Source organism: Micrasema longulum, unplaced genomic scaffold (assembly GCF_059751315.1).
Source record: "Micrasema longulum isolate JH-2025_06_02 unplaced genomic scaffold, ASM5975131v1 h1tg001677l, whole genome shotgun sequence".
NCBI lineage: Eukaryota > Metazoa > Arthropoda > Insecta > Trichoptera > Brachycentridae > Micrasema > Micrasema longulum.
In genome coordinates this window covers 113,501-127,963 of record NW_028278856.1, presented here as the reverse complement: position 1 = coordinate 127,963, position 14,463 = coordinate 113,501, and the positions used below count along the sequence as shown (strand labels likewise).

Here is a 14,463-nt window from a genome sequence, read left to right as displayed (position 1 = left end):
TGTCAGCTAGTTCATCTGGAATGCATAGTTCCCTAATACAAAATGTGACTAACCATCACACCTCTCACAAAATAATCTGGTTAAATGCACCATAATGATGAACATTGAGAGAAGAAATATCAAGGAATTTATAAAATTAAATAAATAATAAGACAGTAGGTATATTTTTTACTCACTTAATTGTACAATTATCACAGCAATTTGTTTGCGGTACAGTGGAAGCTTCTTTGTCTTTCTCAAAGTATGATACAATCAAATGCCTTCTGCAATCTCTCGTGGTGACGTATCGCTTCATTTCCATATTAAGAGATTCTTTGCGGGATTTCGCACCCTGAGACATTCTACTGGAATCTCGTAAAAATCTAAAAAAAATAAAAAATATGCATAATTAAAAACAATACTGAAATATCTATTTGAAATAAGACATTTTTAATGCATATCTCTCAAAAGACCGTGGTAAATAATTCCTTTGCGCACGTGATGTAACATCGTGTTACCACAAGCAAAAGACAGAATATTCAGGATCAGGAATTCGAAAAAAAAACAAGGAAACATATTGTGAAATAATTCCTTTTCCATAATTATAATAATAAAAATACTTTATAGTTTTATTCCACTTTTATTTATAATTATTTTATAATTTATTTTTTTTTTTACCAGTGACCGGGTTTCGTCGTGACCGACATCGTCAGACTGGTATAAAGTATTTTAATTTTAAGCAAACTGTAAAGTATTTTTATTATTATAATTAAAATGCAGTTCCACCAAGAAATGTCAGTAGAAAAACTCAATTTTCCATAATTTTTAAAAATGAACATAATTTAGCCCTGTTAAAGCAAAATAAATTTAAAATCATAAATACCCCGGTCATCTTACATTCATTAATTCTTCCTGTAGCAAAGATAAATATTTTTTGCATTAAAATCTAGCATGGTTATTTAAATTTTACTTTCAAAATCCGGTGTGAAAATGCATATTTAGAGATTACAAAAAACCCAACTTCATCATTATAAAAAATTAGAGATATATCAAGTATTGTATCGTATGCAGACTAGTGTGACATCATAGCCACACGATATAATATAGTTTACATGAATCTTACAGGTTTATCAACATCTTCAAATATGTAAGTTATCGAAAATGTGCCTGAATTGGGAGACTTTACTACACAAATCCTTCCTCTCCTATTTTATCCCTCTAAAATCATACTCCAATAAATCATTATCATTCTCTTTCCGTACCTAGTGGTGCATGAGGCACTGCATTGGTTCACCAATCGTAGCGTATCTTGATCATTTTTGTTATATAAAGATAAGTTGATCAGTCTTACGCTTCAGGTGCCAGTCCAGGGACTATGGAATACTCTAGTGTAAAACACCTCATTAAATAAATATTCCATGTTAACCTTGTCCGGAATCGAACCAGAGACTTCTTGCATGGTAGGCAAATGCGCTGATCACTACGCCGCGAGTCGGGCCACAATACGGTAATGCGTAACCTAACCTAAGAAATTTTGGATGACACGCATCATTTACGCGCTCTCTTCGCTCATATATTTACGACTGTACTGGACTTGGTAGTGGGGGGTTCGAGCGTTAGCAGCTGCAATGCTGATACACTTTTGTAAGTTAATTATGAAAAAACACATCCATTATTTTTTTATACATGATTTTTTTAAATTATTTACTACATAAAATATTTTGCATAAAAAGATAATTTAAGAGTCCTCACTAGGGAAACCTTTCTGAGGAGGACTGTACAGTGGCCAAATTACTAGTTTTTACCAATTTCACATGTAATTCAAATATTTTTTTTATTTCTTATCAATAATATAAAATTGTTTGTATTAAACTTAATTACGTGAAAGCATATTATTTGGCAGAAAAATTATCTTTATTTATTTATTATTTTTATTTCAAATAAATTTAGAGAAAGTTGGGGGAGGCGCATGGTAAAAGGTTGGAAATCGCTGCCCTAGGGGGTAAAATCCAGTATTTTGTCTGTAAAAATTTAGACAAATTCAAAATACTGTAAATAATGATTTATTTTTGATTTTTGATAATAATAAATAAATAGTTCAAAAACAAAACTCTTTCATTTATCAGGGGAACCAAAATTATAATTATTCTTAGATGTGACAAGGCACTAGGGTTGAGCGAGGTTTTTTCAGAATTTTGACACGCCAAGCCCTAATACATTGATGTTACAATACATGGGTAAATTTTGTCAAAAATATGTAATGTATAAAAAGTGTAAGAATAAGATTTATATATATCGATGTATATGTACGTATATAGATATGTATAAAAAGAGTAAGAATAAGGAACACATGAGATGCCTCAGCATTAACAATTTTTCAGAATTTGCTGACTATATTTTGACAAATAACTACTTCTTTTAATTGTGAAGACGGAATTGAAATAACAAAACTACTGAACTAAATAATTTGGAAATTCTAGAAATAAATAAAACCGTCAAACAAAATTTAAATATAATAAATAACCAATTAAACTTAAGTCAAAGCCCTATTTTCTACACAATTACCCCCTCCCCTATCCTTATCGACACCCTCTAATTTTTAATGTGAGAAAAAAGAGAGAAAGCTAGAACCCAGTAGCGAGGTAAAAAAAAACCACAAAATAAGAAGAAGCTATTATTTTTCTCCTTAAAATGTAACATTATCTACTGTTATATTTGTAAAAACTTTAACTAAATAAATGCACTAATCATTACAGTTGTTTATTTATAAAATTTCTGTCATTTTTCTCAATAAAATAATAAGTAGGTAGCTGTAACCGGTTATAACAATGTATAACATTCTATAGTTAGTGTTAAGTGTAACTTAAGATGATAGACATATGAACACCAGCATCCACAATTATTTTTTACCCTTTTCTAAAACTGTTTGCTAGTAAAAAATTGAAGTAGAATGACATACTTGTGTGTGACAAAGTCACTTGGGGAATGATACAGGATACAGAGGGATGGGTTTCCATCTCGACCAGCTCTGCCTGCTTCCTGGTAATAGCCTTCCATGTCGCATGATGTTCCATAGTGAATAACACACCTTTAAAATTGTTGAAACAAATTGTTCGACAGTAAATGACAAAATACTACAAATCGCATATTTAACATATCGGTAGCATATTTTAAATGGTTATACTTTAAAATATGTTATTTTATTTCTACTTTCTGTAAGGTGCAAACATAAGTTGTGTTGGTTTTTTTCCAAATTTAAAAATGTGCACCAAAAGTAAAACAAAATGATAAAGGTTATATGTCATTTGAAAGAAAATTTTCTGCACTATAAGATATTGTGTTTGCTTTAACATTAAATATATTATTTAATTTGATTAGAAGCCTTCAAAATGGAATGTCAGTAGATGAAAGTGAGCATTTTCGACACCTCCTGTTCGCATTCAATCGAGGAATAAAGCTGCCAAAGGTGTTCACGATATATGCGCGTAGTGTACGGTGAAGATGCTACGAATTATTGGCTAATTTGTTATGAAATAATGAAGGAGAGTACATTATTGACTTTGTTGTAATTTTGGACAGAAAAAAATGGACAGACCTTATGTTAACACCCAATACATTGCATAAAAATCTTATATCAGAATGAGAATCTATTTTGTAAATATGTTGATATTAATTATGTTTTTTTTAATGCTCTGGCAATAAAGCGATAGACAGATTTCTTAAAGTTTACACCTAATAAATTAATTTTCATCATTAGAAGATTTAGATTGATTAATTACTGTCTGTGCATTTAATTTCAGGTTATTTTCATAAAAAGTAGTGATAAAAAAAATATCTAAAGATAATATTCCGTCCAATTATTAAGAGATCAGTCAGCAGGTGGGGAAGAAGGGATATGGAAGGAGGTTGATGAAAATACACCACAACCCATTGAGAAAATTACCACGGATTTTTTTCTTGCAACTCGCGGGAATCGAACCCGCAGCACCAGTTTCAGAGTCAGCCGTCTAACCGACTGCACCGCGGTGCCTGTCTGAATGAAAATTAAATGCTCATCTCATCTAACCTAGGCGAACGCGTCCACCACCACACTGCAAGGCAAACTCCACTCGATTTCCTTTTGCAGGTTTTTTATGTTGATGAGAGAAGCCATCGAGTCGATATCATAAACATGTAAGATATAATATAGGGTTCAATACCTGACATTTGGCTTATCTATTCCCATTCCAAAAGCAATCGTTGCTACAATGATTTTAATTTCATCTTTCAAAAATTGTTTGTGAACATTTCTTCGTACATTGATTGATAATCCCGCATGATAACTATCACATTTTAAACCACCATCTAAAAATTGTAAAATAAAATAAATTCCATCTATTTACTGTTAATTTTACATTTACAAAATAGGTTATGTAAGGATTATAATGCACATGAAGATTTATTATTTTAAGTTTAGCACTTTGAAACCTTCCATATATTGTTAGATTTTTTCGACCTTTATAGGCGAACTGTTGAGTAATTATGTTAACATTGCCAAGAACTGCAAGTGAAAAAATGCTGATATGTTTATAATATATTTTGTACATATGGAATAATTAGAGCTCCCAAAAAAACACACTATTTCGCTAATCGTACATTTATAAAGTTCATTTTGTTCTATACCATCATCATTATTTTCTTATTCGCTTTTGCAAGTTTCGCAATGTGTTCGCATTTCTTTTCTTCCACTTGGAATTTTACTATTTCCCTTTTCATCATCAACTATTTATCTATTGTGATAAACATATTTTTACACTAAAAGACACAAAAAGATTATTGAATTACAAATTGACCTATCTTTCAGCAGTAAGTACAATTTTACACCAAAGGATAATTAAATAACAGACACATTACCCATTTATACACAAAACAACTCTGATACCATAGATTTATAATATACTAGAAGGAGCATAGAATCAAATTTGCATACATCGCACTGTGTCCAAAAATTGCCAAATCGAATCTAATAAATGTTCATCATCAGTGGCGCTACAGCCCGTTGTGGGCCTGGCCTCCCCCAGAATCTGTCTCCATTCCTCCTTGCACCCTGCGGCTCTTCTCCAGTTCGTCTGGCCAATTGCTCTAATGTCACTTTCCACATTATCCAGCCATCTTAATTTTGGTCTGCCTCTGCTTCGTCTGCCTTCCGGAGTGGTATAAAGAATCTTTTTTGGGGTACGGTTATCATTCATTCTGTGCACATGGCCCAACCATTGTAATCTTCTTATTTTTATGAATTGTGCAATATTGGGTTCGCTATACAGTGCCTCTAATTCATGATTAAACCGTCTCCTCCACACTTCGTTTTGGTTGACAGCACTAAATATCTTCCTTAATATTTTTCTTTCAAATACTAATACCATGTTTCCATCCCTTTTGGTCATAACCCAGCATTTGGCACCATATGCAATGACCGGTCTGAGGAGAGTTTTGTAAATAATGGTCTTAGTTTTCCTAGTGATCAATTTGGATCCCAGATGTTTAAACAAGCCATAATAACATCTGTTTGCTGCCGATAGTCGTGCTCTAATCTCGGTACTATAATTGTTATCATTAGTCATTTCAGTACCTAAATATTTAAAGGAGTTAACATTGTCTATGTGGCGTGACCCAACGTCAATTGCCTGCTGTGCATAGTTTATTTGTGACTTTCTTGCTAACATTTATTTAGTCTTAGATGTATTTATTTCAAAACCCATGTCACTTGCAGCCATATCTAGCTTTCAGAAATCATCTTTTAATCCCGGCATAGTTTTGAAGATTAAGTCGAGGTCCTCTGCATAGGCTAATATATGGGTGGTCTTTCAAAAAATAGTTCTAAGAAATGTTAATCCATTATAATTTTACCATGCCGTTTAGATTAAAATGATATGTGTGAAATAGGTTATCCTCCGTCGGATATAACGCAGCTGGTTTGTTTTTTTGGAATTTCTTTTAATAATGAACAGACTTTAGTAATAAACTTCATGCAATATGTAAGTGAATCTTTCATTTGCACACACACAACCTATCCAACAAAACTCCTGGTAAGTTAAATTTAACAAAATCATCTTTACACAAAAAAACATTTGACTACAACAGCATTCGAGTGTTAAGGGTTTAAAGGACTGATTGAAAATGTAAGTTGGCAAACAATACTCTTACAACATCAGTTTATTTTTAAATATATAAACAACATTTATTTTAATTGGATAATTGTTAATCTTATTAGGGAATTTTCGAACTACTGAGGTGTAACAATTGTCCGATTTTTTGGTTAAAAACCATCAAATAAATCAAATTATTAGACTTAAATCAGTGTTTGATTGAATTAATTCCTTCATGAAGATTTTCATAGTAGTAACTAGTGATTTTTATAATCATTCCCTAACCACACTCAGTGGTGTATAGGGCAGTGCATTAGTAAACCAGACGCAGCGTATATTGATCATCTGTTACATGAAGCTAAGGTGATCAGTTTTACGCAGATGCCAGTCCAGAAACAATAAAATATTATAGTTTAAATAACCTTTAAAATGAACATTACTCATCCACCCTACCAGAAATCGAACCCAACACCTCAAGAAAGGTTGACGAACGCGTCAACCACAACACAACTAGGCGGACTTATCTCTACTCAATTTCCTTAATCAAGATACCTTCTAGCAGCCAGTGAATCGAGAGCACTCGTCAAACAAAAATATTAACGCATCACGTTTCAAGTGATTAAAACATCTAACACGAAAATCAGTTTACTATGATTTATGGTTAAAGAATTTTCTATACCTTTTAAAATTTGAGCAATTTTTTCAGTAATTTTTCTGGTCAAACAGTAAATGATAACGGAGGAATTGGAAATATTGAAACACTTGTGTTCAGCTTGAAGGACTTGTGTTATGTCTCTGTAAGGATCGTTGGACTTCTTTACAACTTTGAAATACAAGTTGGGTCTATCAAATCCAGAACACAACACTTGAGGATTTCTGAAAATCATAAAAAAAGTACAGTAAATTTTAAGAGCAGTTAAATATAACTGTGACAGAGTGGTACGGCGTTCTATCTTGTCTGCATATCATTGCGGGAAATAGCGTGATGGTTTGTTTTTATTACAAATTTAGAAACATTACTATTGTAAGACACTGTGAATAGTCTCAATGCAGGGAATGTACCAAAAAATCATTTTAATTTTATTTGAACAAAATTCTCTAGAAGTAAAATGATCAAAGGATACAGTATAGGATAAAATATAATTTTAACCAATCACCAAATTCCGAGTAAATTTGCAGGGGGAAGTTCATATTTAAGAATTAATCGTTTAATGTCACAGAGAGCCCGCAAATTATGTATTAATATGTACCCATATATCTATGTGGGTACATTTACTTATTTTAGGAAATTATGAAAAATACCCCACAACACCCAGATCAATTTAGAAAAAATCATTCTAGGATTTCCTTCTCGCAACTGGCGGGAATTGAACCCGCAACGACAGTTTCACAGTTAGCTGTCTAACCAACTGCGTCACGGCGCCTGTCATAAGCCCTGTAAATGTCTAGACTTCCATATTCTATTCTCAAAAATATTTTCCCTCTCTGTTGCAATAAATTTAGACAATGATATTTTATACCGATTTTGACTAGTTAATTTAGTATCATCTGAAACTAATAACTCGGTCCGTCTTTCAATAAAAATAGATATGAAAAGTCTCACTTTAAATTCAGAGATTTGATGATGTCTTGTTGAACTTCTTCCGTGGCTGTGGCACTCACGGCCAATATTGGAACAGTTGGCAATAGCTGCCTGAGTGACCCCAAATGTCTGTATGCCGGGCGAAAGTCGTGACCCCACTGAGACACGCAGTGAGCCTCGTCAATGGCCAACACACCGATACCATTTTCTTCATATACTTGAGAAAGCAATTTCGAGCCTGAAAAAATACATTATGAAAAAAATTAAACAGAAAAGTTTTAACTAGCATTAAAACTTATATTAAATACTCAGCGCTATTTAAAATCAAGCAATCTCTGCCTAATGAGATTAATGATTTAGTATACAAGATCCATAAACAAAATCAATGGCGTTTCAGCTTGGTTGATAATGCAAGAAAAGGTCGCCAGTTTAAAGCTTTTAAAGCTTGTATGAGTCAGAAAATGGTACAAGATCTTGTGCAAGATTTGACCCAATGAATACTGTGCCGTATAATACACAAATTGATGATGATAAGTAAGTTTTGTTGGTAGTTTCAAGAATTGATAGGCTTTCTAGCACGTTTCTTAAACACGTAATCAAAAAAATGTAAAAAATGAAAATAAAATTACCTACTTCACTGGATGCATACTCAGGAGTCATGTACACAAGGCGAAATTCTCCATTCAAAAGTTCCCGTACAGTGTCATTCTTTTTATTTTGCGCTGTTCCTAGAAAACAAGCCGGAATATTTGCAACCTAAAAAAAATTCATGGAAAAGTATAGATTTTCAAAAACAACCTACACACACCCTGTCAGGAGAAATGAATAGTTCAAAACAAAACAAACAAATCATCATGCTGTTTCTCCGCAAGGGTAGGCAGAGGGGACAGAATGCCATATCACTCTGTCTTTGCATACAGATCTTGCTTCCTTTACATTCATACATCTTCTCATGCATGCGCGCCGATTATTCTGACATTTGACATGTCATTTCTCAGTCTCCTCTATTTTTGCATCCATCGACATTCGTGTAAATCTTTTTAGTCGTCCTTTCGCTGTCCATTTGCTCTACATGTTCAAACCAACGCAGAGCTCCTTTTTTGATGTTGTCAATAATGCCTTACATAATATACGGATCTCGACATTTGTGCATCGTACATAGAGAGATCGCGTTTTGACAAATAAATAGTTAATATAATTTTATTTTTTATCAAAGCGTGCTTAAATTATTTCACTGTTGATATTACATACCAAACTATTTTTTAAATCAGTATTTATTATAATAAATTATAATATCAAGGTACTGCAAATTGTATTTCTTTGCGCTGTAATTTTAACATCAAACATTAACATTGTTTCTTTTGTCATCTGCAACTGGCGCTCCCCTAACAAAATCTTACAGATGCATTTCTTTCACTATTGAAAATAACAAGATATTTTTGGTACAGTTTGGTAATGAACTTCATACATGAAAAATCGCAATACCCTTATTGCTCAATTCAACAACAAACCATCACCTCGTGTCTCCGTAGGGGTAGGCAGAGAGGATAAAACATCACATCACTCTATCTTTGAATACGGACCTCGCTTCCTTTACATTCATATATCTTCTCATGCACGCATGCCGATTATTCCTACTTTTGACATGTCTATCTTCAAGTATTTGATGGACTTGATCATACCATATCTTTCTCGATCTTCCTCGTTTTCTGCATCCATTAACATTCGCATGGTAGATCCTTTTAGCCGTTCTTTCGCTGTCAATTCGCTCTACATGTCCAAACCAACGCAGCACCCCTTTCTGATAATGCATGTCTCAGTCTTACAAAGTTTCTGTCGATAATGCATGTCTCAGTCTTACAAAGTTCACGGATTTCGACATTTGTGCACCTATCATACAGTCACTTTAAGAAACTGACAAAAACATGTGTATTCAACACAGATATTTCTTTCTATAAAATATGTGGAAACACTTTTTTGAATAAACATGTTTTTGTCAGTTTCTAAAAGTGACTGCAACTTATAACACTTAAAGAATGGTTATTTAGAAGTGCTTTGATATGGCTAACTCATTTTGATCAAAATCGGACATAGGCACTTCTAGCATAAACCCCCAGAAACATTACATAACATAAAAAATACCAATATACAAAAAAAAAAAATACTTCATTCATTCATATTATAAGAATTGTATGACATTAGAATGTTACGAGTATTCTGTATAGTCTGTGCCCGGGCAGATGAAGAATACAGTCCCGTGTATGAAATATAACCATAATCCTGGACGACTGTTTTTGACTCCATGACTACTCTCAGGTAAAAATTCAGATAAAGGAAATTTAGTGGAGAAAAGTGCGCTTCGTTGTATAGTGGTTGGGGTTTTCGCCTACCATGCTTGCGGTCCTAGGTTCGATTCCTGGGAGTCAACATGAAATATTTGCTCATAAGGTGGTTTTACACTGCAATATTTCACTGTCCCGGACTGACATCTGAAGCGCAAGACTGATCCTCTTATCTTCCTGTCAACATGATCTAGATACACTACGTGTACTTTTCTAATGCAGTGCACCATCAGGGCCTGTATTACAAAGGGAAGTTAACATTTATCTTCAATTTTATCTACAAACTAAAATTGAGTTTTGAGAATTCTTATTCTGTTTTGAAATTGAGTATGAAAAATAGAACATATCACATACAATTTTTTTTCTAAACATGTTTAATTACAGGTTATTAACGAAGATGCTTTGAATTTTCATACAAATATACACATTCTTGTAAATAAATATCAGTTTTACTTTATAGTGTCTCGATATCGCTAGCTTAAAGTAGCAGTGAGATATTTCTGAAGAACATATTCTATAATAATCGGACTATGAGGTGTGCAAATGATCTGACTGAAATAAATTACTTGAAGTAGATTATGAATACTATATTTTCACATAGGTTAATTGCATCATTGTTAACTCATCTCAAAATTGGAAATTTCCAATTTAACTGACTGCTGTCCTGAAAAGGTGATAATTTCAACTTACAACTCTTTACGCAGCTGCCATAGGTGTGATTATCTCCAAATTACTTCCAAGTCAAACTTACCTCTAGTGATTGTACTTGATCTTCCATGAGAGAGATGAGAGGAGAAATAACAACAGTCAAGCGTTGAGTCATTACAGCCGGGAACTGATAGCACAGAGACTTCCCATACCCGGTCGCCATCACTGCGCAATTATCCCTTTTCTCTTCTATAATAGACTTTATTATTTGCCATTGCATAGGCCGAAACTTTGAATACCCAAAATAAGATTCAAGAACTTCAACACAGTTCTTAGGAGGTTTATCTGCAACAAAAAAAATATTTATTTGATTTTTTGTACACTTTTCTTAGCTGTCTTATTGCTTCATAGCAATTGAAGAGCGAATTTTCGAAGTGGCCTAAGTAAAAAAATATTGGATAGAGAAACACAGTTATTTGTGTTTTGTCCATTATTATCAGATCAAGCGTTTTTTTTTATATGACATGTCAAAGTGATTTTAGACTCGAGTCATGCAATCAGATTATTTAATTACACTGTGGTAATTTGCCATAGTCAAAATGCTTATCGCAATAAGAATTTTTGAGGGCACTTTGAGGAAATATGTGAAATTTTAGAACATTGTAGTATCGGATTTATTGACAGTAAGTGAACAAATTTCCCGGTTGATTATGTCGCTTTTAACTATGATTGCGATGACATTCTTACTTTGAAATTCATAAATTTTGACTTGGGACTTTTCAATTAAATCATTCTTGAATTTCATCCAACCAACCAAAATAATAATAAATAATTGGTAATTAGTACCATTTTTGGGTGATCTCGTGTAAGTTGGATTCGTTCCAACGTTTCGGCTACCATTGTGGGAGCCATTTTCAGGGTAAACTGTGTGTTTTTATAAAAAAAATATGTTTATGTACCGTGTCGCAGTTGGCACATTCCGTGTCCTTTTTGTAAGTGTGTAGTGCCATGAACCATGTTGAGTTTTTTCAGCCCATCGTCTTTGTTAATGTTATTTGGGTGTTTTTGTATTTCAACTGCCTGTTTTATTATTCGCGCACTGTTATTTCTAGGTTTATGCAAAACCTTTGGTCCGAAGGCGAAAGGATGTTCTGTGTCTATAAAGTGTTCCACTATTGCAGGGTTTTCAGGATGCCTTGCATCTATTTGACTGTTCTGGTTGGTGATTTAATTAACATTAAATACATATGTGACAAATCATTAAGTAATTTATTTATAAGACATTATTATTATTATTATTATGGATAACTTATATAGCGCTATTTTCGTAATAAAATACCTCAAGGGTGCTTTACATAGTGATTCTATTGTTAAATGAATTTTATTGAAGTTTTTAAATTTGTAATTTAATTAAAAAACAATTTATTTTGCTGTCACATGCTTCGGATTTATTCAAATGATTTAGAGAACAAGTGGGTTTTAAGTTTTTTACAAAACATCACTTCACTTTCACAGCCTCGCACCTCTGCTGGGAGAGCATTCCATGCCATAGGGCCTGCGACCGCAAATGCGTGTTCACTAAATTTAGTGCGCTGTTTGCGTAGAGGTATAATAACTTTTCCTCTCGCCGTAGACGTAGCTGATCTAAGCGTGAGACGCCTGTCAGCTAGTTCATCTGGAATGCATAGTTCCCTTAGATATTCCGGAGCAGAGTTGTGCAGTGACATAGGCCAACAGAGTTTGTATTCGACCCTCTGTGGAAAACGTAGCCAGTGTAGTTCCCGAAGTAGTGGAGTGATATGACTGAACTTAGAGATTCCGAAAATAAGTCTCGCTGCGGCATTCAATACAGATTGTAGGCGAGTCATTTTGTATGTTCATATGTATGTTCTTTGTTTTATATTAGTATTAGTTTAGTTCGGTGCTTTGTGTATTTATACATTTCATTTATTTATATATTTGAAAAGTCACATAATATGAAAAATTACAGACCAATTACTTAAGCACTAAGGATACATCAAACAAGTGAGGCAGTGCGGTATAGCGGACTATTTTAGCAAAATATTGTAAATATTTTAATGATTTTGGAAAAATAATAATGATAATTTAATTCTTAATATTACGAGCGTATCAGATTCAATCTCTTGTTGGGTTTTCTTTTAAAAAAATCATAATCTAAATAGTGATTCTGCTTAAAGAAATCTAAGATGCGGGGCTTAAATAGGTAAACCAATTGTGTTCATTTACCTAAATATTCCAATTTTGGGTCTCTGATCCGTGTTCGTGATACTATTACCTATTACGGGACTACAACTACAACCGGTTCGGGACACGGTTGTAAACAATACAATAATTATAATTGACAAGACACCCTTCCCTTATTTTGAATTATAACTTATCGTTTTCGGGGTTCGCTGAGGATCTTGACTTTTATTTTATAAGAATAGAAACATAATTTTTTGAAGATAAAAATAATACGTGATTAGCAAATTCAAATACCTTCTTCAAGCCGAGAAATGTTTACAGCGTCTCGATTTTTAGTAACCGACATCTGAAATGATAACGGAAAACATTTAAAAGTAACATTTCATTGAATAAAATGTACTAAATATGACCTTTAGAAGAAAGAAATAAAGAGAAGTTAAACAAACCTCGAATGTATGATGATACGTTCATTTATGTTGAATTTTGTAAAGAAAAAATATTTTGCTTTTTATCGCAAAATATCTTTTTATCGCAAGATATCTGTAGTCTGTGTTTGAACCTAAGATTTTATAGATAGATAAAGTACAGATATCAAATTTTAGTCAAATATACCGATCTGACAATTTTTTTTTATTAAATCAACAGAAAAAACAGTATCAATAATTAATGAAATCACATATAGACTTTCGCGGCTCTTTGAGAAATGACATGACGTAAACATAAAGATAAAGTCATAAATGGATAAATGCAGCGAATCTCTCAGAGACAATCTACAATGTTTTTTTTTCTTTATTAGGGCCTTCCACCAAAACTTGATAACATCGGCCAGAATCAAGTTCCATTAATTTACAATAAATATAAGAACAACATAAACATAAAGGAATAACAAACAATAGACAACAAATATTTTTACGAGAATAACATCAAAATATTAATTGTATTACAACCTTTCTTCTTCCGAGAGATGTAATAACTGAATACAATTAAAATCTATTAGACACTGTATTTAATTGCCGATCAAACTTGATTTTTAAACGTGGTAAGGTGGTAGAGAGGTGGAGAGAAGTAAAAACAGGTATATAGTTATGAATTTAAGTATATTAATTAAAATGGTTGAAGGCATAAAACATAGCAGGTTATAAAACAAGAAACAACAAATAAAGTGTATTAAAATTAAAATAATGCTAACTTAATTTTAATTAAAACTATGACTCTACTAAAGGAAGAGAGAAAATAATTCTGTTACTTAAGTGGGTGTTATGGATGCTGATGATGGAGTCGGTTGATCTTGATCCCTTGGTGATGTGGTGTTGGTTCCTGGGTGATGTTGACCCTGGAGGTGGCAGGCTGGCTGGTGAAATCGGGTGCTTGAAGGCTGCTTCAGTTGTAAATAGCTGGCAGCTAGTTCCTCAGGGGGAGGAATATACCCTCCACGTCTCGGTTGGTGACAAGGTCTAGAGTTCCCCCGTCTCAGTGAGAGAGCCTCCACGTCTCAGTGGGGACAGCTTAATTGCAAGGGATGTAAGAGCCCAAATAACTCCTTTATACTGCTTATATACTATTTTGATAGGTGCCTTGTGAT

At 33.2% G+C, this 14,463-nt stretch overlaps 1 protein-coding gene across 1 annotated transcript; it reads right to left on the bottom strand.

Annotated features, from left to right (window-relative positions):
• Positions 1 to 176: 176 nt before the first annotated feature.
• On the bottom strand, positions 177 to 13,599 carry LOC148274337 (bifunctional 3'-5' exonuclease/ATP-dependent helicase WRN-like; the record flags this gene model as incomplete). Its single annotated transcript, XM_088237270.1, has 9 exons — positions 13,328 to 13,599; positions 13,176 to 13,227; positions 10,780 to 11,021; positions 8,316 to 8,442; positions 7,708 to 7,924; positions 6,784 to 6,980; positions 4,179 to 4,323; positions 2,939 to 3,067; positions 177 to 362 (listed from the first exon to the last, which is right to left on the bottom strand). Coding segments are annotated over exons 2-9 (1,295 nt in total), but the record flags the coding sequence as incomplete, so codon positions are not given.
• Between the last annotated feature and the right edge of the window lie 864 nt (positions 13,600 to 14,463).